The 16,387-nt window shown below is 40.0% G+C and overlaps 1 protein-coding gene across 3 annotated transcripts in view; it reads right to left on the bottom strand.

The window, feature by feature from the left end:
* The window catches only part of LOC119140857 (amyloid-beta A4 precursor protein-binding family A member 1-like), a 142,142-nt gene that overhangs the window by 67,249 nt on the left and 58,506 nt on the right, over positions 1-16,387 (bottom strand). For all 3 annotated transcript variants that reach the window (XM_037372491.1, XM_037372492.1, XM_037372489.1), the window contains exons 3-5: positions 10,530-10,628; positions 6,704-6,743; positions 2,167-2,312 (exon numbers count right to left, since the gene is read on the bottom strand). In XM_037372491.1, coding sequence (XP_037228388.1) covers positions 2,167-2,312; positions 6,704-6,743; positions 10,530-10,628 — 285 coding nt within the window. The remainder of the gene's footprint in view (positions 1-2,166; positions 2,313-6,703; positions 6,744-10,529; positions 10,629-16,387) is intronic.

Raw genomic sequence — 16,387 nt, forward strand, 5'->3', positions numbered from 1 at the left:
CGACGAGGCTGCAGGTCTACTACATCCCTTACCACTCTGAGTGACCATGGAAAATTATTTCAATGGATTTATTGTGAACTTGCCTGTGTCTCAGGGGCAGGCAGAGGTGCTTGTGGTGGTGGACTTGTTACGAAGGCTGCTTTTTTTTGTTCTACTAAAGAAACTGCCCCACAGCCCCTCAGACTGTGTGTTTGTTTTTGCAGCATGTCTTGCTGCCATGGCTGCCGGATAGCATGGCGAGGATCAAGGGGCCCAGTGCACTGCTAGTTCTGGAGGCAGCTTATGGCCCTGCTGGGGGTGCAACTCGTCTTTCCTACCTGTATCACCTACAATCTAATGGTCATATGGAGTGGGTCAACTGGATCCTGCAGCAGTATCTCCATTATTATATTAATTAACATCAGGATGACTGCAGCTCTGTCTTACCATTGGCAGAATTTGCCTATAACAGACAATGTCCACTCTTCTAGCAGCAGACTCCTTTTATGTGAAGTATGGTTTTCATCCCCAATGACCACCCCGCTACTCTGGAGGCTGTCCAGGGGGTTTCCCCTGTGAAAGGCAAGATGCTGACTTCCTTAGAAGTACGAACAGTACCTGAGACTATGAGCTTTTACCTCAGGGTCAACGTGACCTGAAGACCCAACCTAAGCTGGCTCTCACCGACTGACACCACTCCATACCCATAATAAAACAATAGATTTACTTTCCAAAAACCCCCAGGCATATAACCATGGCCAGAAATGCAGTTGACCAGAATCCAGTATACACACATGCACTCCTCTACACAGAACATTGGTTTAGAACAATTAACACACCACTGACACATATATCCATACCACCTGCATGGGACAAGCATGTACTGATCCTGCATGGGACAATTACATACTGATTACACAAGCAATAGTAACCGATTAGCCCACCCTGTAACAGAAGTAATTTGATTGGTCTACACAACTGTACTGTAACATATATAAAACCTGCTTTACACTGTATCAAGGTCCTCCATGCATTAGGCTGGGGCACCCCTGTGCGCATAGCAAAAGTAAGAGAATAAATTCCCTTGGTAATTCTATGCTAAGCATCTTTGTTTCCCTCCTCAGCCAGTGAACTGACTTTTATACCCCTGAGGACTCCCTTGAAGGGTCTTCTTTAAGTGGTTGTGGCATATACATTTGCTTCAAGAGCAGCTGGAAAAAGCAAAGGCTGCTTACAAAGACTGTGCAGATAGATGTTGGTGACCAGCATCAGACTTTGTGGTTGGGGACTACGTTTGGTTGTCTGGTGAACATGTTCATTTGGCGCAGTTTTTTTCTAATTTAGACTCGTTATCTTGGACTATATAAAATCACAGCCCAAGTTAGTCCGGTCACATTTTGTCTGCAGCTTCCACGTGCTCTCAAGATTCACCCTGTTGTTCACATCTCCCCATTAAAACCCATTCACTCAGATCCCTTCTAGTGGCAACCTTGACCTCTGCCCCCAATTATGGTCCAGGGCCAGAGAAAATATCACGTCTGGGCTATTTTGGATTTCAGGATATCCTGGGGTACCCTGCAGTATTTGATTGATTGGGCATGGTATGGCCCAGAGGACCATTCCTTGGAGCCTGCATCAGAGGTGCATACCCCAGCTGAGGTTCAGGCTTTTTGTGTCCATTATCCTGCTAAGCCAGGTCCACTGGAGGGTGTGGGGGGCACACCCTTGGTGAGGGTGGTGGTGGTGTCAGGTTTATGCTTGTATCTGTCCAAAGGAGATGATGTTTTATAAATAGTATGTCTACATCTGCCCTTGGTTTGTTATCAGGATAGCTAATAAATCTGGCTAGCAGACATTGCTCAGCCTCTTTGAGCTATTACTTACCTAGAGACTTTGAATCACATGTCTGTCTCTCATTTTGGGCCTGCCCTGACAATTACAGATTTTTGGCTAACAGAATAGAGCAGTAGTTGTACTGTACAAATTAGAATTATCTGGAACTGTTTTCCTTCACCCTTGTTCCAAAAGCAGCATTAAATAAGTGGTTTATCTTGCAAAAAGAAAGATTAGTCACTTAATGTTTCTGAAACCACAGATAATCCAACATGAGAAGACTTGAGTGTACAAAAAGTTCACATCTGCAGCTCTAAAACACCAACTTGAGAAAGAGCAAGAGTTGTCCCTCACCTTGATTCTGCTGACAGCCTCTTGTGCCTGCATCATTCTCACATTCTTGGAGGGAGTTTTGTCAGAAAGGAGTTGAGTGGAGCCAAGGTAATTGGCAGCAAAAATTATTCCATCAATCAAGTCTTCAGGATCACAAGGTCCAGGAACTACAAATACAGGAGCAAAAAAAATCACATTAAACCATGGTAAAAAAAAATATATTCTGATCACTTGAGCCTGTACCTAAGAGCTGTAAATGCTCCACTGAACTATTTCATTTTAGCATGATGGTATGACAAGCAATATTTTAATCAAGGAATACAAAACACCGAGCATGTCTTCCCAACATCTCTCCAGCAGAAACTATTTGCTAATGCAATTTCTCAGAATAGATCATTGTCCTATAAGGTAGGGTTCACTCCAGAGCAAAATAACCTCTTTAGTTTTGTTCTTACATAGAAACAAGAATACTTAAATTGTTCTCTCAGCACTTTGAATGGGTAGTGGAATCTCCTCAAGAATACTTTACAATTATGATACACACACCCCCCTCCATAATAGAGGAGTTTAATATTATCAAAATTGCACTCATTCCCAACAAGGGTATTGTGTTGGGGCAGGGGGGGAGGTGTTATACAAAAAGATTTTGATGGTAAATATACAGAGCAAGAGCTCTTGCATTTTGAAAAAGCTACTGTCTTAGTCCTGCAAAATATTTAATGACTTCAGCTCTCATCACCTTCTGTGTAAAGTTAAAAGTCAAAGTAAAAATCATCTCACAAATCAGTACAAAGAAACATGTATAATACACAGGTTTTCAGGTGTTTGAGGATTATATCTGCTGAAGACAGGGCTTTTCTCTCTGTATGTTAAAATTCTCATGATCTGAGAAAAAGGAAGGTTTTTGGAAGAAGCTTCTTGTTTTGCTACAAGTAAGAAAAAAATCTGTTTAAGGCCACTGAAAAAGTACAGATAATCATCATTTGAGAGAATTTGTAGAATTGTCTATATTATATCAAGAAGTATAAACTGATTTTGCTCTCTGTTTTTCTAGGAACAAAACCTGATCCTTTTAGAACAGAGTCTTTAGTCAACTCAAGAGTTAGCCTGAGATTTAAGAGGTGCTAAAGCCTGAAGTTGAGCATAACACAAAAATGCCAATTTTCTTCTAATTCACCAAAGATGACATTAACAAGGACTGAGATCTTTACCCCCAAAATAATGTTATATATATGCAATATAAGTTAATAAAAAAAAATTACTAGCTAGAGCTAAATGTTAATCACACTCATAATATACACACAAATACGAGTACATATACAATCTTTACCATGAGGCTTTCCCAATAAGTAGATGAAAGCTTAAGACTACTGATTTAGATGTACCTTGAGTGTACTCAATCTATTCAGATACTACATAAATGGACACTGTCCTGGTTTCAGCTGGGATAGAGTTAATTTTCTTCTTAGTAGCTAGTACAGTGCTGTGTTTTGGCTGTGATGCAGAACAATGTTGATAGCACACTGATGATTTTAGTTGTTGCTGGGTAATGTTTATACTAAGTCAAGGACTTTTGGGTTTCTTGGGCCCTGCCAGTGAGAGGGCTGGAGAGGCATGGGAAATTGGGAGGGGACACGGCCAGGACAGGTGACCTGAACTAGCCAAAGAGGTATTCAATAACATATGATGTCATGCTGAGTATATAAACCGGGGGAAGAAGAAGGAAGGTGTGTGTGTGGGAGGGGCATCTGGCATTATGGCATTTGTCTTCCTGAGTAACTGTTATGCATGATGGAGACCTGCTTTCCTGGGGATGGCTGAACACCTGCCTGCCCATGGGAAGTAGTGAATTAATTCCTTGCTTTGCTTTGCTTGCATGCGCAGCTTTTGCTTTACCTATTAAATTGTTCTTATCTCAACCCTTGAGTTTTACATTCCTTTCTGATTCTCCTCCCCATCCCTCTGGGTGAGGGGGAGTGAGAAAGTGGCCGCATGGTTCTTGGTTGCCAGCCGGGGTTAAACCATGACAACACCCCAAAAATGAAAGTAATTATGATCACTAGTCATGTTCAAGAATGAAACCTAAAGGAATAGAATTTATATTGTTAGGGCTGCAGGGAAATGATTGGTCTGCTGATTAGGCTGTGGCCCAAGGTTCAGCTAGTTGAACAGGATGTGGAAAACTACTGGCCATGGCATGAGAAACTGCCAGATTTGACAGGTAACAGAGTGATAAGTTGCCAAAAGTTACAGGCAGCACCATGAGGGATGGCTGGATTGCATTGGTGGTTAAGGGGGAGCTACGTGTGACTTCAGAGATACGTGACAGGGAGCATTGGGGGCCTTTGGGGAAGTGGAACCTTGCAAGGCCAATGGTGCCTGGGTAACTGTAGCATATAATGCTGAGAGTGTCTCGGGACTGGCATCAGAAATACCAAATCTGGGCATGGATGTAGCAAAACAGACCAGTTGGCAAAGAGTAATTAGAGGCAGGGTTTTATATTTGAGAGGAGACCAGGGTGAAGAATGGGAGAGATCAAATTAGATGGAGGCGGAAGTACAAGCATGGGAAAATGGAGAAAAGGGGGGTTAGAAGAGGCCAGTCACATGTAAGCAGGCTGCTAGTCAGTACACTTGTTTGACTGAGCATTGTGCCTTATCACTGAAGTCTGTCCTGTCTTCTTATTAAATCCTTTTACTCAATTATTTTTTCTGTGTGCTCTCACCCTCTATCCTATGTGAGCGTTGTAAGGTCTAAGTGCCAGCAACTGGAGAAGGGGCCACAAGTTACAGGGCCCATAGGTTTAGGTGCCAGCAAGTGGAGGAATTTATATTTCCCTAATGATTTTTAATACTCTGTGTGTGTGTGTGTGTGTGTATAATTTGCTAGCACACATCAAGCTGGACTAGCTGTCAAGTAGGAGACCTGCATCTCGAAAGACTCAAGGTGTGGGTGAGAGCACCAAGTCCAGGCATGGATATTAGAAAAGGAGATACAAAAAGAAGGGCCAAGCAGTGGGAAAAAGGATAATAAAGTATGTAAATCATGTGATCTGTGTTTTTTGTGGGTCCTCCCTGGGCAATCCTGTGCTTGATCAGTCACTGCAGTCTAAATCTGGACAATGAAGAAAACCTTCTGTTCTGACCATATGACATGTCAAACGTGCTTCCATGATCAGGATGACTGGGGGAGTTGAGGTGCTTTCCCTGGCTATCAGGGGAACACCCAAGTGGGATAAAGCATGCATTTGGATATCACTGTGTTGGTGCCTGTTCCAGACCTGACAGCATCAGCATCTTACCAACCACTTTCAAGCAACCACATAGCATCTAGACATGCTACATATTGGCATATTATTGCTCAAGCCCTGAAATTATACAGTATTTCAATTGCTGATATTTATTACTTTATGCATAAAGGCCTTATCAGCACTTCCATTACCAAACCCTTTATAGCACAGTTCTTGATCAAAACACAAAATCTTAAACATCTTTAAATCTTAAAATATTAAAAATCTTTCACCCTAGAAAGAGGTATGGATAAGACAGGAAGCATATTAAAAAGGAAAGAGGAACATGTTTTATTTTTATGAGATGTGAACACACTTGCAGAACAACAGTATTGTTCTTCATAAGCCCCCCTTCATACATTATGTTAGAGTATAGAATTATCTGTTGAATAAGTGTAGTATAGGTGAAAGTTTTTCTCAGACTATCAATTACCTGCATAAAAATAGTGTGTTCAATGTTTTAAGCAACTGCCCACTGGACCAATATCTCAAAGAATGTTAAGAAATTTTTTTCTTTGTTGGGGGGCAGGGACACACTTTAAGATGGTCTTGACAAAGAAAGGGCTGTCTACCAAAGAGAGATCCTTCATTGGTTTGAATTTCCAAACCTCAGCTAGTTTCAAAGCAATCCATGTAATGTACACCAGTTCATCTGGTCATGGGTTCTAAAATATACAACATGTACTTTTAAAGACTAAACCAATGTTAAAATTTACAGCACACTGTAAAACAACCAAGGAATTTAAAGATATTTTAAATTAAATATGACATCAGCTTTTTAAAATTTTTTTGGCCGTTCTATAAAGCATAAGGGTTATTTAATCAGAAGATAAGTACCTGAAAATCAGTGCAAGTTTACTCCTACTTGCCTGCTAATTAAATCTCAGTTTTGTGTAAATATTGACTGTTTTGTCTAACCTCTGTTCCTTATCAAGCAACAAATTACTCTCTACACACATTCACAAACATTAGGAATTCCACGGTTTGGGGTTTTTTAATCAGTGATTTAAATGATATCAATAACAACCCAGTTGAAAGGTGGCAAGAGCCATCAATAAAATGTTATAAAATAAGAGAGACATTTTACTCAGCTTCCAAAAAAGCCTACAAGGGTTTAATATAGTTCCAGGTTGGACACATTTTAATCTAAATCAGTTCATCTAACCTTAGCAAGTTTTATGTTCTGCACATAAAAATAAAATTATATACATTAAAAACTTTGGTGTTCATATAATGAAAAGAAAATTAAGTTATGAAATATATCTTACCTTCAACATATGTTGGGAATGAAACCAAGCTTTTTCTGGACTGTAATCAAGACAAATAGTATTTCAAACAGAACAAAATATGCTTAAATGCACATTAAAAATTCCTCCATAAAAATTAAATCACAGTAATAGTTATCAGCAAAAGATGGTGAGAGTTTATTAGGAAAATATTTACTTTTAAATAAAAAGTCTGACCAATTATTAGAGAGTTATTATCCCTAAATACGGTACATTCTATTAACATGTTCATTAAGCAGGCAACACACAACATTATTTTGAATTAGCTCTTGGTATTTGGCAACACACTTCCTGACTACTAATTAGTGCTGCGCTCTCTTTAACAAACAGAAATACAGGAAAAAAACATAATCTCTCAAAGACATTTTTCAAATAAATACATATGGAGATATTTAAAATGGACCAATACTATTATTCATGACAAAAAGCATTGACTTGACAAAATTTAATTACTTATTAGGATTGTTCTTGACAGACTATGTAGCCACCTATATCTGCTGGAGTAAATGCATTTAATAACAGTCCTACACTGATTCTGTAACAAGCACAAAAGCACATATAAACGTGCATGATTTAGACAATGAAAACTGCAAGAAAGGCATTTATTCCTTGTTTGTTTAATCAAGTAAAATCTCACTTTCATGAAAGGTGGACTTACAGAAAAAAAACAAGAACATCCATCCTACACTTGTAAATACACAGACTAAAATAATACCTCACTTCCAATTGTAATTTTATATGAAAGACTCTGTGGTAAAAATAAAAACATCTAGAAAAAATAACTTCAGGGACACTCACCATTTTGTTATATTCAACAATATATAGATATGGGAGAATTTACTAGACAACTTTGTATAAAAAACCCCATGGCAATAGGTATACTAAAGAATATGCTACTATTAAACCTTTATGAAATAAAACTTTTGGATAAGTCAAGCATTACAAGATGTTGACAAATCTGAACCTCATTCTACAATGCATTAAAATTGGAGCAACTGCTATATATATATAACAAAACAAGATCCATGTATGATCAGGATAAAGTCCAGTGTCTCAGAAGAGGTTCAGTTGCATTTACATATTCACATATATACCAAGTTGTTTTCCTTTATGATAGGCTGTTTAACAGCTTTTGTACGCTTGTGACAAATCAGTCACTTGGGAAGTACACACTTATGTGACAGGTAAATGACTAATCTGGTGAGCCTTTTCCATTTATTGTTACAAGGCTGCAAGGAATAAGTAATATTATTCATCCTACTAAACTGTCTTCACTGCAAAATAACTGGTGGTAGAAAAAAAAAGGTGCATAAAACAGAAAACAGAGCCTACAGAACCTTAAAATACTTGGCCTTTCCTCATGAAAGAGTTGCTGAGTTGTCCAGCAAAACCATGAAAGCTCTTGTGGTGGATTTGGCAGTGTTAGGTTTACAGTTGGACTTTTCCAACCTAAATGATTCTATGATTCTTCTCAGAGACAGTATCAGCAGAGAGAAATTTGTGACTAAGTAATGACCACCTGCTGTCAAAATGCTTAAGGGAAATCAAGTGCTGAGAGGACACAATATTTTATTTTCAAATCAGGATTTGCTGTTCTTTGGCTATTCAATCTGTTGTGATGACTTTATTTTTACTGTGCCACCTATACCCAATTCAATGCAGTTGCTGCTACTGTGATGCTAGCAGAGATTCAATTAGCTGGATTCTGACAGGCCTAGAGAACAAAACAACTGTACACTTCCAAAAAATCAGAGGCAGCTTATACACATAAGTATACTTTTCAAAGCATACATATAATTGTTTTTAAAAGACTCAAGGCCTCATTAAATTTTATGTATATAATTACAGGTTTGACAGATATCCAGTAATCTGACTAGCCAATAAAACTTCATTTCAGGATAAAGCTGTGTAAACTAATATAAAATTAATGTTTTTATTACAAGGGCTCTACACAGACAATTTTTTTCATTCAATATCCATGTCAAGAAACACTGATAAAACTAAAGTAATAACAAGGTATCAGATAATGTTACTGAAAAAGGGGAATCAATTTTTAATTATATATCCATGAGTAAAAAAAAATAGGACATTAATGTTGAATTACTGGGTTTGTCCATCAACTGAACACTGTAAAATTTATATTTTAAATAAAGATTTTATTAAGACCTATAAGTGTTTCACAAAAATGATGAGGCTTTGTCATTATAATTTTTGTAAGGAAGATACTAAACCATGCAGTGTTGCTTATTTGCATGGAAAAAAACCCAAAACCCCACAACACATCTGACTGAAATTACTCCGAAAGTTTATTACTTTAGAGTTGTCACCAGTCTTATGAGGAGTGGCTGAGGGAACTGGGGTTGTTTAGGCTGGAGAAAAGGAGGCTCAGGGGGGACCTTATTGCTCTTTACAACTACCTGAAATGAGGTTTGTAGACAGGTGGGGTCTCCGCTCCCAGATAACAAGCAATAGGACAAGAGGAAATGGCCTCAAGTTGCACCAGGGGAGGTTTAGATTGGATATTAGGAAAAAATTCCTTCACTAAAAGGTTGGTCACGCATTGGAACAGGCTGCCCAGGGAGGTGGTGGAATCACCATCCCTGGAGGTGTTTAAAAACCACATAGACATGGTGCTTAGGGACATGGTTTAGTGATGGACTTGGTAGTCCTGGGTTAACAGCTGGACTTGATCTCAAAAGTCTTTTCTGACCTAAGTGTTTCTATGATTCTAAAGCAACTACATCTGTAAACTGGATAAAGCCAGAGGCTTTAGCAAGCTCAAGAATATTGTAGATGAAATCATAATGACACAGTCCAATACTGATGAAGGCTTTGGTGCAGGATAAATTAAGGATAAAATTCCTAAGTCTTCTGAAAGCTTCCATCCCCTTCTAAATGCAAGCATAGATTTAAATTAAAATATACACAGGCTACAAGCTTTTTCCCCCCCTAGATGATAAAGAAGAAAAAAAAAAAAAAAAAGAATGGACTAAGTCTTAAATTTCAGCCAATACTTCTGGTTATAGTACACTGGTTTATTCATTTGTAGAAGATATCATGCTCTTAGCTGACTGCTAAGCACAAGTTATTTATCAGCAACTGTGTCTACTTGATTATAGATCTCTCTTAACAAATCTAACATTGAAGTTTGAAAAAAAAATTCTCATCTCTCATCTCAGCTCAACTATACCAGTGTGGAAACCTGCCTAGTACAGGCCTTGACAAAAAAAATGAAGTGTATAGCTTGCTTTCAAAGAGTCGAGTCAGGACTCCTAGACTGTAGTTCCAGTTCTGCTTGTGAATCATTGTCAGGCTATCAAGAAATCACTTACTTGTTCCTATGGCTCAGTTTGATAGATCAGATTGATAGGTCAGATTGATCAATAAGATAGTGGGCAGCATTAAATTACTACATTGGAAGGGCCTATTCACCTGGCTGAGAAATGTTGTTTTCTTTATGGCAAGATATTCTGCAGAGATAAGGAAGAGGGCTAGCTCCTCTTGCCCTGAATACAGAGGTTATGTTGGCAGTGTTCCTCAATAAATCAATACCCTCTAGCCTGTTAAACAAGTGCTGGTGCAGCCAAACACAGAGTAAGGAATGCCATCACAAATGGTCTTAGATACCCTGTGTTATGCATTCAGTCAGACAGAGAGGCAAGCACAAAGGAAAAATGTCAAACCAGTTTTTTCTTTTTGTTGCTGTTTTGGTAAAAGAGAGGAGATTATACATGTACAAAGAGGTAAAGAAAATAGAAAGGCATAAGTGATACAGACAAGACGGTGGCTTTTAACAAGATTGCACTACCTCTTTGTTAATGGAGGTCTCTGCTGTACTGCAGACATCCTGATGATGTTGCCTACTTGGTTCTGCACCCCAGGGTGGAGAGGAATCAGGAGATAGAGACTAGACATGGTAAGAAAATAAAGTTACATAATTTGAGTGACTGATGTAGAAATATCTCTGGTTTGGCAGTGGGAATAAGAAATGAGGAAAACACCAAAACATGACAAACACTTTCTGAAGTGTTATAGCCCTTCCTTTTCATTGCAGTGATCACACACAGTCTATTGGGATGTTGAGACTTATCTAAACAGCTAAATCATCAAAGAAAAACTTTTTTTCTTTGTCAATAAACTATTCAATTAAGCACGTTGAAATATTAATAGCTGCCCTCAGTGATAGACAACTGGTAGGTTGACCTCAGCCAGCTGCCACACACCCACCCAGCCACTCCCTCACTCCTGTTCCTCAACAGAACAGGGGAAGAAGATGGAAAAGCTCATAGGTCAAGATAAAGACAGGAAGATCACTTACCAATTACTGTCATGGGCAAAACAGACTTGACTTGAGGAAAATTCCTTTAATTTTTGACAATTAAAATAGCTTTGGATAGTGAGAAACAAAGACAAATTAAAACAACACCTTCTCCCCACACCCTTTTCCCAGGCTCAACTTCACTCCTTCATTCCTGACTACTTTATTTCCCCACACCCTGAACAACACCGGGAGGATGGGAAACAGAGGACTTAGGTTGGTCCATAACAGTTCCTTTCTGCTGCTCCTTCCTCACACTTTTCCCCTACTCCAGCAGAGGGCCTCTTCAGAAACTGCAGTTCCTATCAGGAAAAATCTGCTCTAGCATGGGCTTTCCACAGGCCTCAATTCCTTCAGGAAATATCCACCTGCTCTGGCATGGGGTCATCCACAGCCCCCGTGTAGATATCTGCTCTGGTGTGGTCTCTTCCACAGGCTGCAGGGGAATATCTGCTCTGGTGCCTGAAGAACCTCCTCCTGCTCCTTCTTCTCTGACCTTGATTTTTATATTATTGTTTCTAAATTCCCCCCCCCTCCTGCTCATCATCTGGCATTTTTGTCCTTTCTTAAATGTCTTCAAAGAAGCGCCACCAACTTCACTGACTGGCTTAGCTTCAGCCTGCTGTGGGTTCATCAACAAGTTGGCTGGAACCAGCTGTGTCTGGCACAGGGCAGCCCCATACCTATTACCACAGAGACCACATCTGCAGCCACCCCCGCTACCAAAACCTTAATTAAATCTTAATGGAGAAACCATCTTTCATACTATTTCCCCCACTCATTCACTATCATAAAGAATGTTCTTCTCTGTTCCAACTATAAAACCTCCATCAGATATCATATACTTGGGAAAGTCATATTAGAAAAATAAAGCAAACAGCACAGCAAACCAGTATCATGAATTTTCTATCTCTATGTGATCCACCAGCAAATACCTTGGTAAACTGCTGTAAGAAATGTTATTATACTAATAGGACACTCCTATGGAATGCTGCTAATATTAAAGAACTATAGCTAGGTATCTAAAGTCAAGAGTAGCAAGTACTTCAGTGCAAATATGATACAAAAATACAGCATGTAAAAGAGCATAAAGCTTTGACCCAGCAAGTATTTCAAAACCAAATTTTTAGGAGATGTGGCAGTGCAGATGTCATAAGGTGAACTCTCAGAGGAAGCTTTAGTTGCACACTGTTGGGTTGTTTTTAGCCCAGCAGCCCTGAAATTCTAGTCTCCTTCAACATAGAAATATTTGTCCTTGCTTTGCCAGATCAGTACAGTTTGTCACTAATAGTAAAACAGTCAAATACTATCCTTCTAACTTCATAAACAATTATTACATACCTTCTCTAAGGCAGCTAGTGTTATAACACTGCAATATGACTATATTTCTGCTTTGAGATGGCATCAGCAACAATCCAGAAGCAAATTCTTGGCTGCATACCCACCCCAGCTCAAATTTTGAGCTATATCAAATATGAAGCTATAAAATTTAATTTCTGCTGCTTTTTCTTCACAAACACACAGCAACAACAAACATCCACCCCTTCTTCCTTTTCCTCATTTCTTTAAAAGGCCTATCTTGTATATTTGCTAAAAATAAATTCCAGAATCACATTCAACTAATAGAGGCTACCAAAGAGTTAGAAAACAATTCTTTATACAGATGCATCCTAGGTAAACAGTAGCCCTTGCTTCTATTTTTTTATTGCTATTTTTCACAACTGTGGGGCAAAAAGAGACATACAGAAAAGGTGATTTTGTAAAATGGCACCTAGAATATGGGAATATACTTGTACTATGAAAATGCTGAAACATCTGTAACGCATAAGATCCCTGGCACTCTAACAAGTACTTTGAGAGAGTTATATGCTTCCTAACTTACCATGTGACACAAAATGTTACAGTTCTGTGCTGACTCAACTGCACAAGTAGCATTTCCTATTGTGGTGGGTTGACCCTAGCTGGATGCCAGGTGCCCACCAAAGCCACTCTATCGCTCCCCTCCGCAGCTGGACAAGGGAGAGAATATATAATGAAAAGCTCATGGGTTGAGATAAGGACAGGGAAAGATCACTCACCAGTTACTGTCATGGGCAAAATGGACTCAATTTGGGGAACAATTAATTTAATTTATTGCCAATCAAATCAGAGTAGGATAATGAGAAATAAAACCAAATCTTAAAATACTCCCCCCCCCCCCCCCCCCCCTTCTTCCTGGGCTTAACTTTATTCCAGATTTTCTCTACCTCATCCCCCTGAGCAGCACAGGGGGATGGGAATGGAGGTCAAGGTCAGTTTACTACACATTGTTTCTGTCGCTCCTTCCTCCACAGAGGGAGGTCTCCTCATACTCTTCCCCTGCTCCAGTGTGGCAACCCTCCACAGGAGACATTCCTCCACAAACTTTTCCAGTGTGGGTTCTTCCCACGGGCTACAGTTCTTCACGAACTGCTACAGCATGGATCCCTTCCATGGAGTGCAGTCCTTCAGGAATGGACTGCTCCATCACGGGCTCCTCTCTCCATAGGTCCTTCCAGGAGCCTGCTCCAGTGTGGGCTTCTCACAGGGTCACAGCCTCCTTTGGGTGCATCCACCTGCTCCACCATGAACCTCCATGGGCTGCAGGGGGACAGCCTGCCTCACCGTGGTCTTCACCACAGGCTGCAGGGCAATCTCTGCCCTGGTGCCTGGAGCACCTTCTCTGCCTCCTTCTTCACTGACCTTGGTGTCTACAGAGTTGTTTCACATATTCTTGCTCCTCTCTCCAGATGCAGTTTCTATTGTGCAGATGGGTTTTTTTCCTCTTCTTAAATATGTTATCACAGAGGCACTACCAGTGGTGAGTCTGTCTTTGGAGCTGGCTGGCATTGGTTCTATCAGACATAGGGGAAGCTTCTAGCAGCTTCTCACAGAAGCCACCTTTGTAGCCCCCCTGCTACCAAAACCTTGCCATGCAAACCCAGTACACCTGTTCCCTTGGGAAAGCATTCCCATCACATTCCTATTCCCATTAGATACATAATGCTGTTTATATTACAGTTAAACATAAAAGGTGTGAGATACTGTCAATCTAACTGACATCATATACAGATATTGGAAGACTGAGCTTTAAACAGTAAGCAAGGACAAAAAAAATAAAGCATACAATCCTTCAACACCAAATGTATCCACAAAGAATTCTCTGAAAAGCCTGAAAGCTCTCATATTCATATGCAAAAATAATAATTAAAAAAGCTTTTACATAAACTAATCTAATTGCTGACATATAGAAATTCAGCACTGCTTAAATATGTTAATGGTTGTTCCAGTAGCATCACAAAAATCCTAAGCTAGTCTTGTCTACAGAATATTATTCTTATTGACCAATCAGAAAGATCATACAGCGGTCTTCTAGGAACTGTCTTTCCATGTGTGCTACAAAAGTTTCTGAAAGAACTATTGCAGCCTGACCAACCCCCACCCCCCCAAATCCAAATATCATACAATCTACAGTGTGCTACAAGACATGCAATTAGAGTTATTCTGAAAAATGCTTGTATGGCCAAGTTTTGTCTTTGAAGAATAATTGCCTGTTTGTTTTCCTCAGCAAAATGAAAATACAGAGGTACAATATGCAATATACACTACAGCCCACAAGTAGCTTTTATACCAATAGCTAGAAATATTTGAGAAATCATGGAGGACAGGCAATTTATGCAGCTACTTGAAACAGTATAATCTAATATCTAAAACAAATGTCCAATACTGCTTCTTTAAGAGTTAACAGAACTGCTTTAGAATCCTAACTAAAACTTTGTCAAGATACAAACAATAAATGAATGTCAGTCTTTCTATTATTACCATAGAAAACTTTGCTACGGACTTTTAAAGTGCTTTTTTCAAGGAGTCTTAATAATAATAAGCACCTGCAACCTTTTTTTTCCTCCTCCTTGAAGACCTACCTACATTTCACTTTTAGCCCAGTACATCCAAAAATTCTCCATCTTAGCTGCATTGCTTCAGTCTAACAATGTGATCCACTTCACCTGAGAGTACTTCACTGCCCTTTACAATGGGATTTAATAACAAAAATCAATAGGAAAGACAATAGAAATGTTGCATCCAACTTATCCTGCTCAACCCAGATGGTTAGAATGTCTTCTAATACTAAAATCTGCTTGTTTTAGAAGAGTGATGCTGTTTACCAAATTTTTGCAGCAGTATATCTCAAGACCTATGATTTGTGCGCTGCATACATCTTCTATTTGTACCTTTAAATGCCTCCTTCCCATACTTAACTAAGAGCATTCACAACATACAATTTCTGGGTGGAGATATCACTTGCACATCATTCTTCCCTAGGAGACTACTTTGAAGATACAGGGCCCTTCTCTTCCAGAGGGATGAGAGCATATACCTAGGAGAACCATGGCTTTTTCTAAAGCAGGGGTCCTCAAACTTTTTAAACAGGGGGCCGGTGCGTGGATTAAGTGGCAGGAGGTCATCTGCAGCTGCTTGGTTTCCCCCCCCAACCCCTGTCGGAGGGGGGGTGGGTGGGGTTCTGTAAATACTGGGGGCCGGATTGAGGACCCTGGGGGGCCATAGTTTGAGGACCCCTGTTCTAAAGGGAATGCCTCTATGCTGTTCTGCCTGATGTGTATGTGCCAAAAAATCCATACCAGTCCATCATGAGGGCATGAACTGCACTTCTCCAGTTCTATGCACAGAATATCTAATCTAACTGCATCTGCATAGCCTTTTTGATACAGTGTCAGTTTCTCGATATCATAACTCTTGCTGCTGTGAAAAATGAACTGATATTATATTTTAAAACAGATTATACAAAACTGGGAGAAGTGGCTGATACTCCAGTCCAGAGGATTGTGCTGCCATCCAGAAGGACATTGAGAAACTGAGAAATGGGTTGACAGGAACCTCATGAAGTTCAGCAAAGGGAAATGCCAAGTCCTGCACCTGGGGAGGAAACATGCACCAATACATGCTGGGGGCCACCCAGCTGGAAAGCAGCTTGGCAGAAAATGACCTGGGGATCCTGATGGACACCAAGTTGAACATGAGTCAGCAATGTGCCTACACAACAAAGGCAGCCAGCAGCATCCTGGGATGCATTAGGAAGAGTGTCACCAGCAGGCTGAGGGAGGTGATCCTTCTCCTCTAGTCAGCACTGGTGAGGCCAACCTGGAGTCCTGTGTCAAGTTCTGGGGTCCCCAGTACAAGAAAGACATGGAGATACAGGAGCCAGTCAAGCAAAGGGCCATGAAGTTGATTAAGGGACTGGAGCATCTCTCATGCAAGGAGGGGATGAGAGAGCTGGGAAAGTTCATCCTGGAGAAGAGAAGGATTGGTGG

This window comes from Falco rusticolus, chromosome W, assembly GCF_015220075.1.
Source record: "Falco rusticolus isolate bFalRus1 chromosome W, bFalRus1.pri, whole genome shotgun sequence".
Classification (NCBI taxonomy): domain Eukaryota; kingdom Metazoa; phylum Chordata; class Aves; order Falconiformes; family Falconidae; genus Falco; species Falco rusticolus.